General features: G+C 50.5%; 1 protein-coding gene and 1 long non-coding RNA gene across 4 annotated transcripts in view; one reads left to right on the forward strand and one right to left on the reverse strand.

The window, feature by feature from the left end:
• Positions 1-18,595, reverse strand: part of LOC110257270 — a 94,840-nt gene extending 76,245 nt beyond the window's left edge. The window contains exon 1 of one of the 2 annotated variants that reach the window (XR_002339672.1): positions 17,844-18,593. This is a non-coding gene — a long non-coding RNA (uncharacterized LOC110257270). Of the gene's footprint in view, positions 1-17,843 lie in introns of both variants that reach the window. The other variant, XR_002339673.1, reaches the window with a different exon arrangement.
• On the forward strand, positions 12,298-15,667 carry HAND1 (heart and neural crest derivatives expressed 1). Of its 2 annotated transcripts, none has more exons than XM_005672594.3 (2): positions 12,298-13,118; positions 14,632-15,667. In XM_005672594.3, exons 1-2 carry the CDS (start codon positions 12,567-12,569, stop codon positions 14,734-14,736), a joined length of 657 nt encoding a protein of 218 aa, XP_005672651.2. In that variant the 5' UTR covers positions 12,298-12,566; the 3' UTR covers positions 14,737-15,667.

A 22,212-nucleotide genomic window follows, 5' to 3' on the forward strand; every position in this document is an offset into this window, starting at 1 on the left:
TATTCTTCTTTCATGAGAGTACATTATTGTTAAAATACTGTTGGAGAACATTTTTCCAAAGAAGAAAGGTAAATGATGAGCAGGCATACGAAAAGTTGCTCAACATCGCTAATCATCAGGGAAATGCAGATCGAAACCACAATGATATATCATCTCACACCTGTCAGAATGGCTATTATCAAAAAGAACACAAATAATAAATGTTAGAGAGGCTATGGCGAAGATGGGACCCTTGGACACTGTTGCTGGCAATGCAAACTGCTGCAGCCGCTGTGGGAAACAGCATGGAGGTTTCTCATAAAAACTAAAAACAGAACTGCCATATGAACCAGCAATCTACTCCTGGTGTACATACCCCAAAGAAACAAAACCACTAATTAGAAAAGATACAGGCACCCCGCTGTTCACAGCAGCCTTATTTACCATTGTCAAGACATGGAAGCAACCTAAGTGTCCATCCACAGAGGAACGGATAAAGAAGATGTGGCAAACATCTACGTGCAATGGAAAATTTTCCATTTGCAGCAACATGGACAGACTTGGAGTGCATTATGCTAAGTGAGAGAAGTCAGACAGAGAAAGAGAAATACTGTGTGACATCACCTATATTGTGGAATCTAAGAAATACAACAAGGCAGCAAATACAGCAAGAAATAAGCAGACTTAAAAAAAAAATAAGGGTATTTTGGATTAAACACACACACACACACACACACACACACACACACACACACAAAGAAGGAGATGTACAGATACAGGAAACAAACTAGTGGCTACCAGTGGAGGAGGAGAGGGATGGTACAGGGGTGGAAAAGTGGGAGATATAAACTATCTGGAGTAAGACAGGCTCAAGGATGTTTTGTTCAATACAGCAAATAGAACCAATATTTTGTAAATGGAAAGTAACTTTTATTTTTGCTTTGTAGGGCCACACCCACAACCCCAGGCTAGGGGTCTCATCGGAGCTACAGTTGCCGGCCTACACCACGGCCAGATCTGGGCCGCTTCTGCAACCTACATCAGAGCTCATGGCAATGCTGGAGCCTTAACCCACTGAGGGAGGCCAGGGATCGAACCCACAACCTCATGGTTCCTAGTCAGATTCGTGTCTGCTGTGCCACGACGGGAACTCTGGAAAGTAACCTTTAAAAGTTGTATAAAGATTTAAAAAATACTGTTGGAGAAATAAAAGTATTTTAACTACACCCTTCCCCACCTTGCTCCAACACACATCATTGTCATCATTAAAAGCAAGGCCTTTGGAGTCCAGGAGACTGGAGACCCGGGTTTGAATTCTACTTTTCCAGTGTCCTGGCAGAGAGGCCTTGGACATTAACTCCATACCCATAAAGTGGAGTTAATCGTGTTGCCGGGAGGATTCAGTGAAAGGCTCTGTAAGGTGCATGACGTATGGTAAAAGCTTAAAGCCACTGTCGCTACTGTTAGTACACTGTGAGACACAAGGAGAGGAGCGTGCCTCATGGTTTGGGGCAAGAACTGCACATTTGTGAACTGCAAACACCCCACCATCCTGTTTCATGGGCTGTCTGTGCAATTTTGCTGGCGTCTTCAAAAATCCAGCTGTTCTGTTTGGTACTCAGTTCCAATCCACAGTGATGGCTGGGCTGCCTCAGGCAAGGACAACCCTAAACTAATATCAGATAGAGCAAGCAGAAAGCTGTCAGACCAAGCGACAAGACATGGAGAAGAAACACACACATGTCTAAATGTCAAGAGACGCAGTAACAAATATATCTGAATTTATGCAATTACATTTTTTTTCCTAGAACAGAGAATGAAAAATAGAATGTTAGGGTTGGAAGGGATTTTAGCGAGCATCCAGTCCTACAGCTTCGTTTAACTCATTATTTCTTTCAATAGATATTTTTCGGGGGTCCTACTGTGTGGCCAGTGTGTGCTGGATGCTAAGGGTAGGACAGATGAAGACAAGATTTGGGATTTGGTGGTGAAAGCTACAGCCCAGGGAGCTTAATAAAATTGTTAGGATTAAGGAATTTTTTTTTTTTTTTTTGGTCTTTTTGCCTTTTCTAGGGCCTCACCCACAACATATGAAGGTTCCCAGGCTAGGGGTGGAATTGGAGCTGTAGCTGCTGGCCTACGCCAGAGCCACAGCAATGTGGGATCAGAGCCGTGTCTGAGACCTAAACCCCAGCTCACAGAAATGCCAGATCCTTAACCCACTGAGCGAGGCCAGGGATCAAACCCGAAACCTCATGGTTCCTAGTCGGATTCGTTAACCACTGAGCCATGACAAGAACTCTGGATTAAGGAAATTTGGATTTTTTTCTTCCTATGTTTTTCTATATCTTCTTAATTTCTCACAATAGACATGTTATCACATTTAACTATGTGTATATATATACATATATATATATATAGACTTTGCTGAAATGTATATATATATAGAATATATATATATATATTTTTGCTAGAGTCACAGAGCTAACAGAAAATGAATTTATGTCAGTCAATAGCTTACTCTTGAGTCCCTACCAGAACTGTACAAGTCCTATTCTCAAACCATGGTTCCTGCCTCTAAATCTGCTAGTGAACTTTATTGAAAATGCAGATCCCAAGCCCACTCCTCACCTACACGGCTCCCTGTGCTAGAAACCTGCTCAGCAAAGGGACTGTAATACCCACTACGTTTCGAGAATGACTGCCTGCTTAGGATGATCCCCATGTAGCAAAGAAAGGAGTACTGATTTTTTTTTTTAATTGGCCCCAGCAATTTAAATTAATGAACTAAGTTCACGAAAACAAACACATTTATCTTTTATTGGGAATAAAGTCAACTCTTCCCATTTTTTGCCTCTAGTGCTACAGCTAATTGTGTCCATTACGTGTTTTTAACAGGTGCTATAAATCAGTGTGCCTGGGAGATGAGTGCGATGCGGGGAGGGAGGTGGAGGGGGGGAGGGTGAGGGCGGGGTGGGGGGGTCCCCATCTCACAAATGTGAATGTGAAACTAGCGACACATTTCCCTGGAGCAGGCAGCCCAAGCTCTCCTTTCTGGGCGCTTCTCCACTCCCCAGGGCTAATCCGCTCTCCCAGCCGCCGGCCCTGCTTGTTGAGAGTGGCGGGACAACGTTTTCGGGGGTCCTGCAAATCTCAGCCCTGTCCTAGCTCCTGAGCAAGTGCCCTTACACTGCCCAGCCTAACAGCCCTCAGCATGTAGAAGCTCTCTCTCTCCCAGGTTATCATCATCTGTCAGATCTGAAGTTAAACAACAAGAAACATGTCAGGTGAGTGCCTGGGAGAGACACTTGGCTGTTTACGAGAAATATTCCATTACAATCTGCCACAAAATGTTACAATGCCTCTGCCAGCCCAGGCTCAGAAAGGTTCCCCTTCTCAGCAGGCAAGCTGATGAGTGTGTGGTTCCAACCAATGTTTATCCTCTCTGGCTCCGTGGCAAACGCCCTTGGAAAATCCTGGCTCACTGGATGCCTGGTCGCCTGGTACATTCAGATTCATCCAATTAGGATACCCAGTTTCAGACATAATGGGTTTGGTTTTACACACATGTACAGAAAGATCTGATTTCCTCTGTGGAATTTATGGCAAGGAAGAAGAGGGAATTAAATTAATTTCTGCTCTGGTTTCTAGGCTTTCCTTTCTGTTCTCTCTTTCTGCTGCCACCTTTGCTGCTCCTTTTGTGTGTGGGGGGGGGGAGGTCTTTTTAGGGCCACACCTGCAGCACATAGAAGTTCCCAGGCTAGGGGTCGAATCGGAGCTGTAAAGCTGCTGGCCTACAGCACAGCCACAGCAATGCAGGGTCAGCTGTCTATGACCAACACCACAGCTCATAGCAATGCCGAATCCTTAACCCACTGAGTGAGGCCAGGGATCGAACTGAGTCCTCTTGGGTACTTGTCAGGTTTGTTACTGCTGAGCCACAACAGGAACTCCTGCTGTTCCTTTTTTAAAGTGACTTTTCGAGGATGCCTTGCCTGCATGGATGAAAATGAATTTAATAACCACCAGCAGTTGGCTTGAGTTTGGGGACTGGGGTCCACTGTGACTTTTTTCTTGTTCTTTGCTTTGTGTTCTGAATGGTTTGGGGATGCTAATGGGGACAATCCTGTGTTCTGCCGTGTGTAGGGGTGAGGTGATGGGGGGGTGTCCACGTGGCTAGGGAGCAATGTCACACCAGGTAGAGGTAGTCAAACTCAGACTTTCTGGAAGGAAATCCACTTTGATCATTGATAATGAGATAAAACCCAAGTGTCCTTCCCCTTTCTCCAATCACCTTCATGCCTCTTGCCTTTCTTTTCTGATTTCTGTTTTCTCCCCTCATTCACCTACCGTCTCATCTCCCCCTCCACAGCAAGGCTCTGCTGCAGCAAGGGGAACAGTAGGGCAGAGAGAGGCTGAAACTGAGAACAGTGCTGGTAAGAAGACTGACAGACTGACAGGGACAGAGAAAACGATTACGACTCAGTCAAATTTGCAGGTTCCTATTCCACTCACTTCTTCTTCCCAAGTTGAGGTCCTTAGACTCATCCTTGATTTTTTAAGGAAGTACTTCTCTTGTTAAATTAAAGAGACAAAGAAGACCCCCAGGAGACTGAGAAATTCAATGGAAAAAGAAGAAGAAGAAGAAGAAGAAGAAAAAAAACACTCAGCACTTAACTTCTCTCCCAAAGGACGGAGAGCCTGCCAATTCCCCAGCAACGCCAGTGCTAAGCATTTTTCCAGCATCAACATTAAATCCTTTTTTTGTTTTTCTCTTGTAAAGTGTGTTTACAATTAACCATTATGGGAAAGATGACAAATGTAGTCTGGCCCCCTTTAAAATAATAAGACTAATAATGATATGGTTTCTTGCTCACAGGCTTGGTTTCTGAATGCTTATATGCAGAAGGAAGAGTTGGGGTGCCAGGAGTATTCAACTTAAGTGTCGAGTCGTTAGCCACACTGAGTATTCACCAGTAAGTGTAGCCAGGCCCCACAGCCCCCTACTGAAAGGCTAAGCAAAGAGTTCCCAAGATGAATATCTCTGTCTCCAAGCAACTTTGAAAGCCTGTCTCTCACCCCTGTCCTGTTAGGGAGTTTTGGGTGCAGGAGAATGTGCAGATCCCACAGCTCATCAGAGAAAGGCCATTTTATTTTATTGATTCATTTTTCCGCCGCATCCCCAACGGCATGCGGAAGAACCTGAGCCACAGCAGTGACAACTCAGGATCCATAAGGTGCTGAGCCACCAGGGAACTCCAGCAAGGCCATTTTAGACTGGGTGAAAGAAGGCCCTAGGAAGGAAGGCTATCCTTCCTCCACCAACCCAGGCCGAGTCCTAAGGGAAAATAGTGGAAGAGGAGCCCTCTGTTCCCTCATCGCCTCTGACCGGTTCTACGTCGCACCAGTTTTTAATCTCCCAGAACGGCGGCGCTAGGTTGATCCTACTGGGTTTTCTCTACCGGAAGGTACTGCGTTTCTTGGAATCACGCGCTACTGGTGGTATCAGCAGTTAACTACTCTCCCAAAGGACAGGAGAGCCTGGGGAATTGGCAGGCTCTCCTGTCCTTTAGGGAAAAAGTTAGGTCCCATCAGGTAGTGGCTGAGGGCGCGGCTAGCGGCTAGCGGATGGGCTTTCGAGGCAGGTGGCCGCGGCAGGACGGACAAGTCGGGATCGGTTACCGCGCCGTCGCCGCCGCCTCGGATTCCCGCAAGACCCTGCAAGCCACTTGCGCGCAGAACTGCGTCGCTCCAGCGCGCTCCTTTGCCGCCTCTGGAGAAAGGAGCGCGGAAGTTTAGAGTGAATCCCCAAAGCCCTCTCCTCTAGATAGCAGCGCTTAGACGGACAAGCCTGGAGCGGAGAGTTTGCCTTGCTCCCCTTGGTACGCTGCCAGACTGGCGTTTGATCCTTAGTAAAAAGGACGGAGAGATAGGGCTCAGCCCAGCGTTTCCAGGAGAAAGCAGACTCGGTGATCGCTGGAGAAGGCCCCACGCTTCCACCTCTGCCTGGACTACAGGTCTCCCAGCCTCTGGGGCCCGCCGCGTCTGTCCTGGGGGTACCGTTCTCAGCTCCAGTTTTCCTCCAGTCCTCAGCTGGAATAGGCTGGCTGAAGGATCGAGGAGCTAGGTGGAGCGAGTTAACTCCATCCTCCTGCGGGATTCAGTTTGGACTAAAAGAAAAAACTTCCCTGACCTGGGAAGCAAGTCAGGCAGTGAAACTGACCTTCATGACACTGACCAGAGATAAAACTCTTGGCATGAAACAGCTTGGCACACAACTGATCAGTCGGTTGGGGATGGGCTACAAGCAACCCAGCGCGGGGAAACTAACCAGCGAGCACTTGACAACAACAACAAAAACCCTATATACCAAAAGCAGCCTGGCGCAGACAGAGCACCTTTAACTGACCACCTGAAACAGATCGCTGTATGGTTGACCTGAAAGGAATTGCCCAAAGCAACCTGTGTGAAAGGAAACAGAATGACATCCACCTGCCTGCTAGCACACTACTAAACCCCAGCAAGGGACGGGGAGCAGGGTGGCTGAAGAGGGCAGCAGGGTGAAGCGGAGAGGGCGCTCTTCCCCCGCTGCGCTGCTTGCAAGATCCTGACTGGTGCTGCCGCGGGGGCTTGATGGAGAGTAGTGGGGGTGGACAGGCGAGGGGTTGTCCAGTGCTTTTTAATTTATGACTGCCGCGCCCCAAGCGATCCCATAAATTTGGGGGCCGTTTTCACCAAAGCTGTGAGTTACGATTTTTCAAATAAATACATTTTCCAATCAGACGGGGTTCTGTTTAGGTTGAATGCGTCCTGAAGCAGACATCTCTCTGTGCGGAAAATACACAGAGGAGGAAACGGAGCCGGGACGAAGCTCAGACGACATAAAAACTTGTGTAAACACGTTGTCATTTAAGGACTTCGGAAGAGAAAGGGAAAGGGGGAGGAAGATGTTTAATTCTCCCTTGAATCCTCAGGTCCCGGCCCCAAGGGAAAACACGGAAAATTTAATATTCTTTTTCCATAAGCTTGATTTGTGTTACGAATTAGACAATGGGCAGCATCAAGGTTTACCTTAAGTCGATTTTGTAATTTTGAGGCTGTTACAAACCTAAGTATGGGATGCACTCCCCCCCTCTGCACCCCCAGACATGCACACACATACAGTCTCATTTAGTTTTTCTTTAAGAAAGAGTGTGGGGAGATAAACTAGAATGTACTGTTTTATATAGCAGGAGGGTCTTCAGTTTCTAGCTGTGTGCCCTGTCCTCTGGACCTGTATTTTGTCACCTGTAAAGCAAGGGGGGACAAGACTAGAGCTCCCCCCCCCCACTGCACACAATCGAATTCACACATAACTCAGTGCACAGTTGCAGGAATCTTAGGGATTCTCAAAGTTAAATGGTAGAGAATGGAATGTCAGCTTGTGGCATTGACACCCTCTGGCCAGACCACCGTGCATCCCAGGAAAGGGGGGTCATAAGAGGAGACAGAGGCCCCAGCTGATAGGACCCAGGTCTTCCCTAGATGTTTGGGCTTTAGCTGTTTTTCTGCCATCCATTGGCTGTGTGTTCTTACAAAGCCGCTTTCTCCCCCTGAGCCGTTTTCCTTGTAGGTCCTAACAGGGAATCTCAGTAGATGTGCTTCTCTCCCATACCTTTGCAGGCAAGGAGGCCTCTTACCCACGAGCTTCTAGGGGAAATCAACCCCCTTTCTGTCTCTTCCCTGCCCTGACTCTCTCCCACCCCTCACCCCCACCTGGCCCTGGGAGCAGCTTGGGCCAAATTGGAAAGTCCTAGGCACTCTCGATGCGGCAGAGAAATGTTTAAGGGATTTGCGCGCTCAAGCTGCGGGGTAAATGGCCCGCGGGCTGATTTATGGCGCGTTACTGCGCGACGCGATTCCCCAAGACAGCGAGAATATTTTACACCGTGCTAATATAAACAGGCGGCCGGCCGGGTCCTTTTTATGGAGTTCCTGTAATTACCCGGGCCCTGACAGATCCTTGATTTACGGCCCTATTTAGATAAGGGGTCCGGTGCGGGGATTGCCGGTGGCGTCAAGGTCACGGGACACGGCGGGAGAAGGTTTTGCGGTAGGCGCCGTGGCGCGGGCTCTCCCAAGCCTGCCGGTTTCGGGGCGGGGGAGGAGTGAGGGGAGGAGCGGGCTGGCAGGGGAGAGACCCTGCCTGAGGCTGAGGCCATTGTCACCCCAGAGCGTTTGAGGCCGGAATAAAAGCAGGTCCACTGTACAGATGAGAGAACTGAGTCCTGGAGGAGGCAGGAACTATGCCCAGAAACCATACAGCAAATGAAGTAGGAGGGAGTGGGACCTAGAACTGGAATTCAGGTCCCTGGCGACATAATCCTCCAGGAACCTGGCAGGATGCTGATGCTCCTCTTCCCCATCTCTGGCCTCCTGGCAGTGAGGTTCTGAATGGTGGGTGGGGGGGAGAAGGAGACCCCATGTGGTCAGAAACAGGGGTCTTCCCATCAGAACAGAGCATTGCAAGGGGAGGCCTGGACTCCCTCCTTATCCTGGGCCATGTAGTCACATGTGGGTAACTTGATTTCATCTCCTATGGAATTCATAGTCCTAAAAACAGCCCCCATTTCCCCAGGTCTACTGTTACTGCGCTAAGAGCTTCACATACACAATTTCACTTAATTTTAAACCAGACTTCCACTGGAGGGTATTATTGTACCCCAATTCACAGAGGAGAATAAGGACGAGAACTTTCACATGGAAGAATGACAGAGTTCTAGCACAGGGGTGGGGGTGAGGGGGTGGCCAAGATTCTTCCTCCAGGCTCTTTTAAGCACTCCTTTAAGACAAGTTTTGAACCTCTTTGTGCTTAAGATCCCTACCCTGTAAAATGGGGCGAGGATTCTTGCCTGACCTCACTAGCGTAATTGGAGGAAGAACCTGCATTTGAAAATGCTCTGAGTGCCAGACTTTCTGAAGGTGCTGTCTGGGTGAGTACCGGGCGGGGTGGGGGTGGGGGTGGTATGAGACTGGTGGGTAGGATGCCCCTGACTCCAGGTCCTTGGTCTGCTGTTGTGGGCTGGGGAGGCTAGAGTCCTTTCATTCGGAGTGCCTAGTCTGTGAGCCGGGAGAGAGGAACCAGAACAGGGGCCCATGCAACAGCCTGGAGCTGGGAATTACAGAACTCCTGACTCTCCATCCTATTCGATTTTTCTGAAAATGGGGAAACTTAGGTTCAAAGATGGACAGGAACATAATGAGGTACTAGGTAGAGCCAGAATTCAAGGCACATCTTTCCCCTCTCAGCTTTGAATGATTTTGGCTGAACTCCTGGGTCTGAGACCACCTACACTGCATAGTCTGGGGCAGAAAGAACACCTTCTCCAGGTCCCCACTGTCTTTCCAAATGCACCTGATCCAGGTTGGAACTAAAAGCATATTGGGGTCTCCCAGAAGTCTGAGTCCGGAGCCCCAGCAATGCCATCCCTAGGGACTAGACTCCCAGAGTGGGCACCACTTGAAGGATTACTTGGACTCCTTGGCTGGGGTGGAGAGCAGCACTTTCTGGAGCCCAAGTGGCTGCTGGCACCCTGCTCATTAACCACCCTTGGGGGAACGCTGGGGGATCTGAGGGTCCTCAAAGCATCCAGTGGGACTGGGATTTATCATCCAGTACTGATAGTGCATTCCCCACCACACTAACCAGGCTGGATGGTATAGACAGCCCTGAGTGATCTGTGTAACCCTGGAAAACATCTGGGACACATGAGGGTGGATGCTGGAGCTGTGACTTTGTGACTATGTGGGTCATTGTGTGTACCTACCTATGGGGTGCTCCTCATTCATGGGGGGGGGGTGCTGAAAATGTCTTCTTGTTCAATTTCATTTCCAGGGTTTGTGACTGTGGCTGTTTAGGTAAGACAGAATAGATGTCGGCTTGTCTGAGTGTTTGGAATTTGTGTGCTTCCGGATAATGGACAAACATGTGAAAACTTATTTCTGAGCATCTGTGCGTATATAGTAGTCATTGTGGCTGTGGACTTGTGTGTGTTTATGGGAACTGAGGGTTTGTACTGCCAATATAATTGTAGGGTACTGTAGGAAACAAACAAACCAGTTGTACCAGTGCACAATTGTCACAGTAAGTGTATGTGTCAAGCCCTGCAGCTGTGGTATCTGTGTGGAATTGATGAGCCTCTGCTGTAAGATGGTATCTGCACACATGCCCGCATGGAGGATTGGGAGTGGCTCAGAGCTGTAACGCGTCTCAAGCGAGATGTGTGCCCTGTGGGTGACAGAGAGACAATGCGTAAAATCCCAGGAATGTATGAATGCTGAAATGCCGTGTGTCGCATGGGTGTAAATATGTAACCAGGAGAATACACATATTCTGTGGCGTCTATGTGAATTTATGGACTTGTGTGTATGCGTATGATTTTGGGGGAGGCCACGTGCGCATATAAGTGCTTGTACAATGGTGGGCCTGCGGGGCGGCGGGTGAAGATCTTGAAAGATAAGACCAAGGCGGGGTTGTGTGAGGCCTGAGGTCCTTCTCCACAGAGTAATTACTTTCTCTACCCGCACGCGGAGCCGCGGGACCCCGAGGAGCCGCGGCTGAACTGGGCGCCGGGCTCTCCCTCCCCGCGAGCCTCCGGCTCCGCGCTCGGCCCAACCCCAGCGCTGCTGGCGCCAGGCGCCCGGGAGAGCGGCGAGTTTCCAGCCGCCTCAAGCAGCAAACAAGCACCTCCCTCCCCCCACGCACCTCTAGGGCCCAGAGCCCTGCCGAGCTCCCGCAAGGGGAACCGGCTCTGGACTAAGTGTTTGTCCGCTTCTCCCCTGCAGCGCCCCCATCCCATCCATGTATTCCCTGGCACACGGGAGGAATATCGCATCTCCACTCGCTACCTGACCCCCAGGAAAATCGTTCTCTGGGCCTCACTTTTCCCATCTGTACAATGAGCGAGTTGACCTTTCTTCCTGTACCTCTGGGCCGCTGAGTGTGCCAGACACGTAACTGGGAGTCAATAAGTACTTGTTGACGAAATGGGTAAAGGAATGACTTCACCCTCTAAAAAGAGCAGTCGTGTATTTCTCTTCTTTCCCCCCTCACCGCCGCGTTGCTTTTGAGGGAACCGCACACTCCCCCTACCCCAGCTAGGGAAGGGGCTTGGCTGGGTAAGGTTGATGAGGATGGAGGGACCAGGCAGGAGGACGTCAGTGGGGAAGCTACCCGTCGGGCGGTAAGACAGAGAACCCCAGCCGCAGGCGCGGCCACCCTGGGCTTCCCAGGTCCCGCCGCCAGCCCAGGGAAAAGCCCCTGCGGACAGAATCGGACCGGCCGGGAACTGCCCTGGCCGGGAGCGGAAGCAGAGAAGGTCTGCGCGCCAGGACCGCGTCTCCGCGCCTGTGGGTGTGAGATGCCGGACGTTGGGTTTCTCGCACTGCGTAGGTGAGCTGCGCTAAGAGTGGTCTCCTGGGTGTGTGTTTACCGCCAAACGCTGATTTCTCGCCTTGTGAACTTTGGCACCGAGAACCGAACCTTTTCCTTTTCAAGTGGTGGTGACCTGCATGGAGTGACCCAATGTAGCCGAGCTCCGGGCCCTTGCGGGGAGGAAACTGCCTCTGGGTCCGCGCGTCGGGCCTTTGGACTGGATGAGGCGCCCGGGAGACAAGAAGAGTGGGTCTCAGGCCCTGGAGCTCGGGACAAACTGGTAAAGGCCTGTGAGCTTGGAGCCTGCCTCGCCGCATTCTCCTATCACCCGTTGTCCCTGGCTTCTTTGGGGGTGGGTGGCCTCCTGCGAGGTAGAACACAGGACTTGGCCGGAGGTGGCGGGTGCTCTTGGGGGTGCAGAAACGGCTGCAGTCCCAGCGGATGGGCCAGTGACTAAAGGCTGCGGGTGCTTAGGAACGAACTAGGGACCTACCCTGTATGCAGCCACGCACACAGATGGAGCTCAGGCCTGGAATTCCTACTTTGGATTCTGGAGGGTCTGAAAACAAGAGCCCTTCTTTTCTCTGCGCCTCAGTTTCCCTATCTGTACAATCTAGGTGAAGGCCTTTCCCCTCTACCATTCTAGCGATTCTAGATTCCTTTCCTTGCGCCCAGGGGAGGGGGTGGCAGACGCGGTCCTGGGCGTTGACAGGCCTGTGGCTCAAGTACGGAGCCCTCGCCTCGCTCCAAGCCCGGAACTGGGGGAGGGGCGAAGGCGGGGCCGCCTCCCTGTCCCCTCAGGCGGCCTAGAGTCTAGTGGCGCTAGCAGAGCTTAAAACCAGGGACCGCCACCCCCCTTTCCCCCGCCCCGCCCCCCTGCCATTGGCTCCAGAGAGAGGTTGACATCAAAGCCGCGGCCTTATATAAGCCAGACCCTCAAGGGGAGGCCGCAGAAGGGTTAAACAGGGCTCTAGACCTCCTCGTCCTCGCCTGCGACAGCAACAGGCAGGAAGTCGGCGGGCTGCGCGTCTCATCTTCAGCCTTGCCCAAGAATCTCTCAAAGCCGGTGCCCGCCAGAGCGCCGCCCCAGAGCCCACGGGTGGGCCCGGCAGTCTCTGGGGCGCATGGGGCGGCGCTAATCGGGCTGGCGGCGCAGGCCAGGGCCCGCTCCAATATGAACCTCGTGGGCAGCTACGCACACCATCACCACCATCACCACCATCACCATCCGCACCCCGCGCACCCCATGCTCCACGAGCCCTTCCTCTTTGGTCCTGCCTCGCGCTGTCACCAGGAGCGGCCCTACTTCCAGAGCTGGCTGCTGAGCCCCGCAGACTCTGCCCCGGACTTCCCCGCTGGAGGGCCACCTCCCACAGCCGCAGCAGCCGCCGCCTCCTACGGTCCGGACGCGAGGCCCGGCCAGAGCCCCGGGCGGCTGGAGGCACTTGGCGGCCGCCTGGGCCGGCGGAAAGGCTCAGGACCCAAGAAGGAGCGGAGGCGCACAGAGAGCATTAACAGCGCGTTCGCCGAGCTGCGCGAGTGCATCCCCAATGTGCCGGCGGACACCAAGCTCTCCAAGATCAAGACTCTGCGCCTGGCCACCAGCTACATCGCCTACCTGATGGACGTGCTGGCCAAGGACGCACAGGCCGGCGACCCTGAGGCCTTCAAGGCCGAACTCAAGAAGGCGGACGGCGGCCGCGAGAGCAAGCGGAAAAGAGAGCTGGTAAGTCCGGGGGTCTGTGCGCCCTAGCGAAGGGCATGGGCACGGTGAGCACCCGCGGGCCCAGTGCGAAGGGGGAAGAGGCTGCGTCGTGGTGCCTGCGATTTTGAGAGGCTGTGGGGAGTTCTGAGATGGTTGAAATATGGGGTGATGTGCGTGAAGGGAGGCACATTCGTCCTTGAAGTGATTTGTAATATGGAGAGCATTTGTAAGACGGTGAATAAGGACAGAATCTTAACCCTTTTTTACCGGGTCGTAGGGTCTCTTAAAATTGGAAGATTCAGATCAGGAGAAAATGCACACATAATGTTTCGCTTCCAGTTGCAAGGGGTCCCGATTCATCTCCCCGCTTTGCTGGAAGCCAGGTTAAGAATGCTCTAGGATTTCGTAGTTTTCATTTGCCTGAATGTGAATGTATGCATATGGGCTCAGCTACTGTTTTCAAAGGGCCTTTGCTGGAGAGGTTGGTCTACTTCTGTCATTGTACAGATAGGGAAACTGAGGCTCAGAGCCCGGTAAGAGGGGAAGGCCACCTAGTAGAGGACTTATTAACTCGCGTTTACTCCCTGTCCAGAGCACAGTTTCACCGCTCCACCTCCCCGAGGGTGGTTTTGAGGACCACCTTGGCGGTTTTGTGTACAAACTCACACAAGCAAGTCACTCGCTTCTTTGGCTTTGGAGGTGGTGGTCCCTACTTGGCTTTCTCTGGCCTCTCCAATGAGGTGACCCTTTTTGGAGCTTGGTTTCGCTGGCCCAAGGCTCTGGGACCACTGAAGAGTGTGGTTCCCAGGCTAGTGAACTGAACTCGTTTCTCTAGGTTGGTGTGCTCAGGGCCGAGGCATGTTGGAATTGACTAGAGAGCTCCTGGGTTTTATCTGACCCACACAGGGCTGTGGTAAACTAGGGAGATCACCTAGGGAGACAGAAAGACCAGAGTCGCAGAATCTCTAAACCGCTGCCCTGGGCTGGGGGAGATGCAGGCCTGGGCAGGGCGGCGCCTCCTTGGAAGCAGTTATTGGGCATATCCCCACCCCCAGCATGTCTCAGCCTCCTTCAAGTAGTGGGAAGGGGGGTGCTGACGGCCCCCCTACCCCTCCTTTCACATAGCCTTCTGAGAGCCCAGTCCCAGAGCCAGTTGGAGGGACCCAACCCTGTATCCGGGCCCAGGCACTAAACTAGGTCGGAAAGCAGTGTGACACGTCGGGGGGGAAGCACATCCTCCCTTTGTCACCATAAAGCCAAACCTACCAGCACCAGAGGCAGAAAATTCTCATCACCAAACCCCTAGAAGCTGCCCAGCCCAACCGGGCCCCCAGGAACTCAGCGCATAAAGGCAAATTTATGAGCCTGTTTGCCTATTTTGCAAACAGAAATTCGTCACTTATTTAAAGGCTCCCAGTTACTGCTCCCGACACCTTTCATCCCCACCCCACTTTTACCCCACACCCTGGCGACTGGAGCAGAAACATTAAAACCTGTCTCTCTCGCCTCTTTTCTTGTGTGTGTCCTCTGGCAGCAGCAGCACGAAGGCTTTCCTCCTGCCCTGGGCCCGGGCGAGAAGAGGATTAAAGGGCGCACAGGCTGGCCGCAGCAAGTCTGGGCGCTGGAGTTAAACCAGTGAGCGGAGGCCCACGCCGAGGACCCCGCCACGGCTGCCCGACCCTGGAGTTCCGGGAAAAGAGGAAGGCTGTGGCGAGTGCCAGGCCCTGGGTGCCAGGGGCTTGTAGGGGAGCATACTGCCCAGCCTTGATTGCGAGCAGGCAGGTCACTGGCCGCAACTACACACTTGGATCACACGTGCAATGTCATTTGAAATTGTTTTTAATACATGAAGAGAAAGAGAAATATATATATAACCACCCCCACCCCCCACCCCACCCCACCCCACGGCAACCGGCAACCGAGAGGGCGGCACTTGGCTGCACGATTGGAGAAGGAGAGACTGCAGGACCCAAACGTGCTAAGATGTACCCTTCCAACCCTTCTGGGGCGAATTTAGAACCCCTAACGCCTTCCCCACTACGCTCTCTGGCTCTCTTTCTCACTCTCTTCTCAGCTTCAAGTCAAAACCCTCTATGGGCTCTCCTTCCTAATTAAAATGCAATAAGAGGAATCAATAGTTTTCTGCCGGGGAAAGAGAACCAAACCAGGAAGACGGAGGGCTGCCTTTGTTGTTCTTCTCCCTCAGACGTGATGTTTTTATTTTATTTTTGTCACTGCACTCCCTTCTTAGTTCCGAGGGAAATGTTCTTTCTTTACTTTTCTTTCCTTCCGTCTTTCGTTCTTTTTTCTTTCCTCTTTTTTCCTTTCTCGTTTCTTTCTTCCCCCCCTTTCCTTCCTTCCCTCCTTCCTTCCTAAATAAAAGCTTTTCCCTATGTTGAAAAGTTTTTATGGATTTAAACTACCTACCGTGCCTGCTGAGCTCAGGTGTTTGTTTATCCCCCATCCTCACCCTTTTTCTACCTCAAATCTGTATGACCAGTCACCGCCCCTTTCCTTTGCCAAAGCAGTGTCTATGCTTTTGACTAATAAAACATTTTCTGAAATCAGCAGAAGCCTGTGTGATATTTCAGTAGGTATCCCCTCCCGACTCCATCATTTCTGCTGGGTGGAAAGTCTCCTGTTCCTACTTCTCTTTTGATAAACGCCAAACCAAACTAGAAATGAAGTCAAAGGAAGGGAATAGACAAAGGATGTACTCCTGAAACAAGGAGCAAAGTTCTCCTTAGAAGATACTGGGGGGACAGGATAGTTTCTTGGTTTGTTTTGTTGGCTACGTCTGAAGCTTGTGGAAGTTCCCAGGCCAGGGATCAAACTTGTGCCACAGCAGCAATCTGAGCTGCTGTAGTGACAACACCAGATCCTTAACCCACTGAACCACAAGGGAACTCAAGTACAGGATAGCTTTAATGACCCCACAGTAAAGAAAACTGCAAATGAATGAGACACAGAGGAGACCAGCTAGGATTTATGTGGGTCAGTATTTGGGCCTGTCCATGGGATAGTATGCACATCAGTGTCTGCAGGCTGAGGTTTGGGGCTAATGGGAAGGGGGTCTGTCACACAAACGAATGGCAATTCGAGGGCAAGGGACGTTGGGAAGAGGGGAATGCTTTTGGTAATACTTTCACGGATGTGAAATTCTGAGCCTACAATGGCACATGCAATGGTGCAAGAACTCACACAGAGCCCCGTGGCGGGGCAATGAGGGTCTACTTAACACGGTCTCAGCACACAGTTTAGGACTCGGCAAGGTGTAGCAGCTTTTATTTTCATACGTAAGTGAGTGAAAAATGCTTGTGAGTGCCTGTGGTCAAAGTGAGGCATTTAGGTTTCTCTCTAGCAACAAAGAGCTCAAGTATTTGTGAGAGCGTATGGATTTGTGCGAATGGATGGGGGAGCGGTTTGTGCAGGCTAATTCGGCACTTATGCAGGACAGCCAGCCTCTGTGCCTCCACGTGAGCACCTGTGGCAGGGTGTGGAGATAAAAGTGGGTACATTTAGCAAAAGGCTCGGGTGCGTGCTGGGCCGAACTGGGGCGGGCGGAATGTAGGCGTTTATGTGTCCCTGAATAATAGCATACAGACCAGTTTGGTTTGTGAGGCTCTCTGCTAAGCGCTTTTATGTCTCCTAATAGCTCACACGATCGCCCGAGGGAGTGCACGGTCTGCAGCGCTGGCATACGTCCTCCGCGTGCAGCGCGGGAGGCGCGCGTGTCTCTTGGAGTGTTCTCGCCTGGGGCCGAGAAGGGGCAGCTCCGGAGCCAGGCGTGCTCCAGGCGCCTCGTCTTGGCATTGGGGTGAATACGGGACCCCATTCGTTTGGGCTGTAAACACCCTGGCAGGGCTGAGTGACCACGCGGGCCTTTCCGGACGCGAAGGAGTTAATAAAAGGTGTTTTATGGGCGCGAGGAAACGGCCGAGGAGGTGTGAGCTTCTCTCTACGCTGACCCCCCTACTTTTTTCTTTATTCCCTCTCGCCACCCGCTGCCAGATCAAACGGGCCGAGATTTAACTAGGGCAACACCTCACGGTAATGAGCCGTCCGGCACACCCCTCCCCGGCCTCAGTACCTGGCCTGGGGCCCCACGGCCCCTCGGGGAGAAGCAGAAAAGAAAAATCGAGTTTTCTTTTTTTCTTCTTCTTACCAAGAGCTGAGGAGCCCTTTAGAAATGCAGACACGCGCGGGGAAACTGAGACAGGGAGCAAGCCGATTGAGGGCAGCCAGCGCGGAGGGGACCTTTTCTGGATTCGAACCCAGGACTCGAGTTTAATTTACGAACCATTCTCTGGCGCTACGCAGAGCACCCCGCCCTCGACTATTTTTAGCACGACGAAGTATCCTAGGCATGGGAAGAATGCGCACCCGGGTTCTGCTTTTTTGTAGCCAGCGAGAGGAGAGAGGGTACCGAGGGGTACAACGCGCCAAGTTTGGCCTCCTCCGAAAACCCCATCTGGCCGGCGCAGACCCTCTTAGAGAAGACAGAGGGGGAGCCTCGCATTCGGTCCAACCACGCCGGGTCCCGTCTCAATCCGAGCACTCGTGAGCAGGGACAGGGGGCCAGTGCTCGTGGAGGGGCCCGTCCGGACGTCCTCCCATCTCCCCCAAGCCTTACTCCACGCCCAGAAGGCCCGCCCGCCGAGCCCCAGTCCCGGCCCTCCCTCCAGCGGCAAAAACCGAACCCCGGAGCAGAACGGAGTTGCGAGTTGCTCCCGGGGTTTCACAAACCTGCCTGTGTCGTCGTCGTCGTCGTCGTCGGGGCTCCAGATTCGGGGGTCCAGCTCTTCTCCCCGCTCAGGGCTCACAGGCCTCTCACCCGACTTTGGCCCTCCCTCCGTGGAGCAGCCTTAGAGACCGCCTTTTACTTGCTTCTTCTCTCCCAGGGTGCAGCGTGCTTAATCAGACACCTACCTCCACCTGGCTGTGGCAGAGAGCGGCCTCATTATTAACTTTGGAGTAAGGACATCTCTCTCTTTTTTTTTTTTTTAAATCTAGGAGAGAAAATGGAATGATCACTAACTTCACAGTAAATTCCAGGAATTTATGGCAAGGAAATACTGATGTTACGAAACTTTAACTATAGGACTGTTTTACTAAAGAGTGAAAAGTGTGAAAGGACCTCCAAAGTGTGACAATGACAGAACTGGTTAAATAAATCTCTCAGTGGGTTACTATTCAGCCCTTACCAAAAATATGGGAATTGATACGTAGATTGTTCACGATAGAAGTGAGGGGGCACAAAAAAACCCCTCTCCCGTTACTAAAGACTATCCATAGCGACGGGCTTCACGTAAAAATAAATAAATAAATATCATTCATGGAGACAAAGTGGAAGGATGTACCTCAAAACATTGACACCTCAACCTCTGAGCTGTGGGAATAAGGATAATTTTGAGTTTTCCTCCTGCTTAGCTATGTATATAAAACAATGACTAAGTATTACTTTTGCAATAAAAGATTAAGCTGCAATATCCTGCGAATTTCCCCTGTGGCCACTACTTTAGTAGACTGTTTATTCAACATGCAGCAATTGAGTGCTCACTTTGTGCTAGGCTCTGTGGGTGTAAATAATGAGCAAGAAATAATCCTAATAATCACCATCAATTAACATACAATAGTAAATATTTGTCTTGAAGGGTTTATTACTTCCACACAGTACATGCGGCTTTTTCTTACATTTAAAACCTATTAATACATGAAGTAATAACAAGCTAAATTTTATTAAGGAAATTATTTAAGCCTTTAGCATGTGTTATTTCATTTCAGCCTCACAAGGCTTGTATGAGGTTCATACACAGGCAGCTGAGGCTCAGAGCAGTGAAGAACTTTGTTGAAGGTCACATACACGGTAAAAGGCAGGCTGGGCTCGGATCAAAGGGCAGGTCGGTCTGCTTCCAGAGACCTAGTTTCTCCCCACATCTTGGAGCATCTCGTGTGTGTGTGTGTGTGTGTGTGTGTGTGTGTGTGTGTGTACGTGCACAAATACAGCCTCTCCTTCTCTGATCTTCTTTGGTCCCCAAAGTAAGTAGAGAACGAGAGAAGGGGGGTTTTGAAGGGATCCGGGCGTCTAACTGCAGCCTTGCCCTGGAACCCGCTTCCTCTGCTCTGGCTCAGAGTGGGTCCCATCTGTAAAATGAGGAAGGGGGCTGCTCCTCAACTTCTAGGTTCTTTCCTGACTGTAACACTGGCTGTAACGACCTACTTTCTGCTGGTGAAAAACTCAGCATGTTGTTCTTTGCAGTCCATAGTGTGTGTATAGCGCATTCACCTTTCCATGGTACTTTCACTTCTACAGGCACATGTTTCTCCTTCGAGACGAGAAGGGAGAAGGGCAGGAATTATGCTTCTCATGGACAGAAGGAGAAAGGAAGACCCTGCGAGGGAAATGAACAGCTCAGGGTCACAAAGCAGTCAAAGACTGAGCTGGGACTCTCTGGCAGTCTGCAGACTTCAGGCCCAGGCTCTCTTGCAAAAGGCTCTGGGACCTTCTTTCTTTTCAGGGAGCCAGCAGTGAAGCTTATGGTTTTTGCTAAATCTTCATAAAGAAACAAAACTAAGAAATCAGCCAGTCTAATTTTTAAATGAAAAGTGACTGCTAAGGAAAAATATGCAGGCTCTAAAGTGTTTGAAACCAGCCTCCTGCTTTAAACCTAATATGTTTGAAAAAAAAATTTTTTTCAGCCAAGAGAGTTTTTACAGCTGAGCTCTCCCAAACCCATAAAAAACAAGGGTTATATGGGAAATAGTGAACGACTCTTAACTATAATACACAGCGTCTAATGTAAGCAGACATAGACACTATATAAAGCTCCTACAGATGTTATTAAAACAAACAGAAATGCACATTTATCCCCACAGAATAGACAACGGAAGACATCAGACTTTCGAGGAGAAATGTTAAAGCAGCCCCTTACACTGGGACCCCAAAGATCCTTACCCGTCAGGGCAATCCCTCTCCCATTTTACTGGAAGGGGAAAAAAAGAGCCGGCAGGAGAGAGGGACCTGCCCAAGGTCACACGGGGAGTGGCACTTCTTTTCTTCTTGTCTACTTAACCCCTCTACTTCTGGGGCAGGGTGTGGAATCTGACAGTGCCTAGGAGACCCTGCACAAGTTACTGAACACTGCTGAGCCTCAGTTTCTCGTCTCCAAAGTGGCTGAGATCACTGCCCCAACCTCCTGGGGTTTGTGAGGGTCGAATGAGATAAGGCATGCAGAGCTCTTAGCATGGTGTCGGGAGCAGACCTACTTAGTGTTTCATTGAATCCTTGCAATAGCCTTGGGAGGCATGGAGGATTTACTTTTGCTTGCCTGTTTTGGAAAGATTGGCACGGAGGTTGCAATGACTTGCCTATGGGCACACAGACAGGGGAGTGGATTCCCGAATCAAAGCACTTACATTCCACATCATTAAGGTAAACCCAGAGCAGCAGGCTGCAGCGCTTGAGTTTTTAAAACTGTCTAAGGTAGTACTATACAGTAGTATAGTGCTCTTGATCCATGAATATAGTAGTACATTTCTCCTAATGCAAGACATCAATGGGAGCCATGTATGTAAATACAATTTTTCTAGTAGCCACATTAAAAAAATCAAGGAAAACAGGTGAAATTATTATTAAATTTAGTAACATTTTATATTATTTATATGTCTAGTCAACTCAATATGCCTAAAATATAATTTAAGCATGTAGTTAATTATTAATGAGGTATTTTACACCCCCCCTTTTTTTTCATACTGAGCGAAATCAGCCTTAGTTTTATTCATCTTACAGCACATCTCAGTTTGGACCACATTTCAAGCATTTAAAAGCCAGCACACATGGCTAGTGTTACCATTTGGACAGCATAGGTCTTATAGTTCACATAGCAGAAATATTAAATATGGAGCTTTAGTTAATCGTATCAATAAACAGCCACCATTCTGGGGGGTTGGGATGGAAATGTTCTAAAATCAGGTTGTACGAGTATAAAAATAACAAAGTTAATTGAATTATTTAAAAAACTATAAAAAAATAGCCACTCACTGAGTATTTCCTATGTACCCAGCAGCAGTGCTCAACCTATATTGGCTCATTTACTTGTCCCAACAACCACTGAGGGCATATATATAATTTATTCACAGTCACATGACTACTACATGGCAGGGCTGGCAGGCAGACCCAGACCCGGCTGGCTCCCAAACCTGCACTTTTAACTGCTGAGTTCCTGGACTTTCAGGGACATCAGCAGGGATATAGGTTGGCTGGCCAGTGAGATGTGGAGTGTCCTGCCCAGGGGTGGGACCTTGGGTTCCAGATCCAAGGATCCTATGAGTCGGGTGACCACTCATCCTCTTGAGCAGTGTTCTAATCTCTAAGATGGGCTAACACTTCCTTTCCTCACCAAACTGAACTGTGGTCAGGCAAAAATGGGAAGCTATTTGACAGTGTTTTGAAACAGACAATATAGTATGAGACTGGGTGAATGTCAACAGTGAGGTCTGGACTGGCCCACAGACCTGTACTCACAGCTAGATGAGCTGGTTAGATGAGCTGTGTGACACCGGGCAGGTTTCTTAACCTCTCTGAGTGTTCTTCTGTAAAAGGGAAAGCAGAAGAGCTTGCAGAGAGATGTTGTGAAGATCCAGCAATGATTACATAATGACTGGGAAACTTTGGCCTGGCCCAGAGTAGGCAGGGGTAAACATGAGCTATTATTACTGCTGAGGCGGTGGGGGTTGGACTCCAGGGCCTGGTTAGGAAGCAACAGGGAATGGCAGGGAAGGCGAAGGGGCCCTGAGAGCCAGCTCTGGCTCAGGGTAGAATTTTAGCAGTCCCAGGGTGGAGTGTGGGAGCTGTCTGTGGGAGTGCGAGACAGTAGTGTGGTGGAAAAAGCATTAGACCCAGAGGTCAAGAGAAGGGGTTCGGCCTACTGTGTGACCTTGGGTACTTCCTGGCTCCCACTCGCCCTGGTGTCATCTGTAAAATGAGGGGTGGAACCAGAGATCGCTTTCTGCTTCGACTGTCCAGATTTTCACAATGGTTTGAATCAAGGCATTTACCAGACAGGAGCCAAGCACCGGTCAGGGAAAATAACCCTACGCCTTCCTTCAGGTGGCC

This window comes from Sus scrofa, chromosome 16 (assembly GCF_000003025.6).
Source record: "Sus scrofa isolate TJ Tabasco breed Duroc chromosome 16, Sscrofa11.1, whole genome shotgun sequence".
NCBI lineage: Eukaryota > Metazoa > Chordata > Mammalia > Artiodactyla > Suidae > Sus > Sus scrofa.

What these genes read in the sequence shown, in the direction of transcription:
- HAND1 (XM_005672594.3), top strand. Translation starts at nt 12,567, where the DNA reads ATGAACCTCGTGGGCAGCTACGCACACCATCACCACCATCACCACCAT. An exon ending in GCAAGCGGAAAAGAGAGCTG is followed by an intron (nt 13,119 to 14,631) that starts GTAAGTCCGGGG and finishes GTCCTCTGGCAG; the next exon opens with CAGCAGCACGAAGGCTTTCC.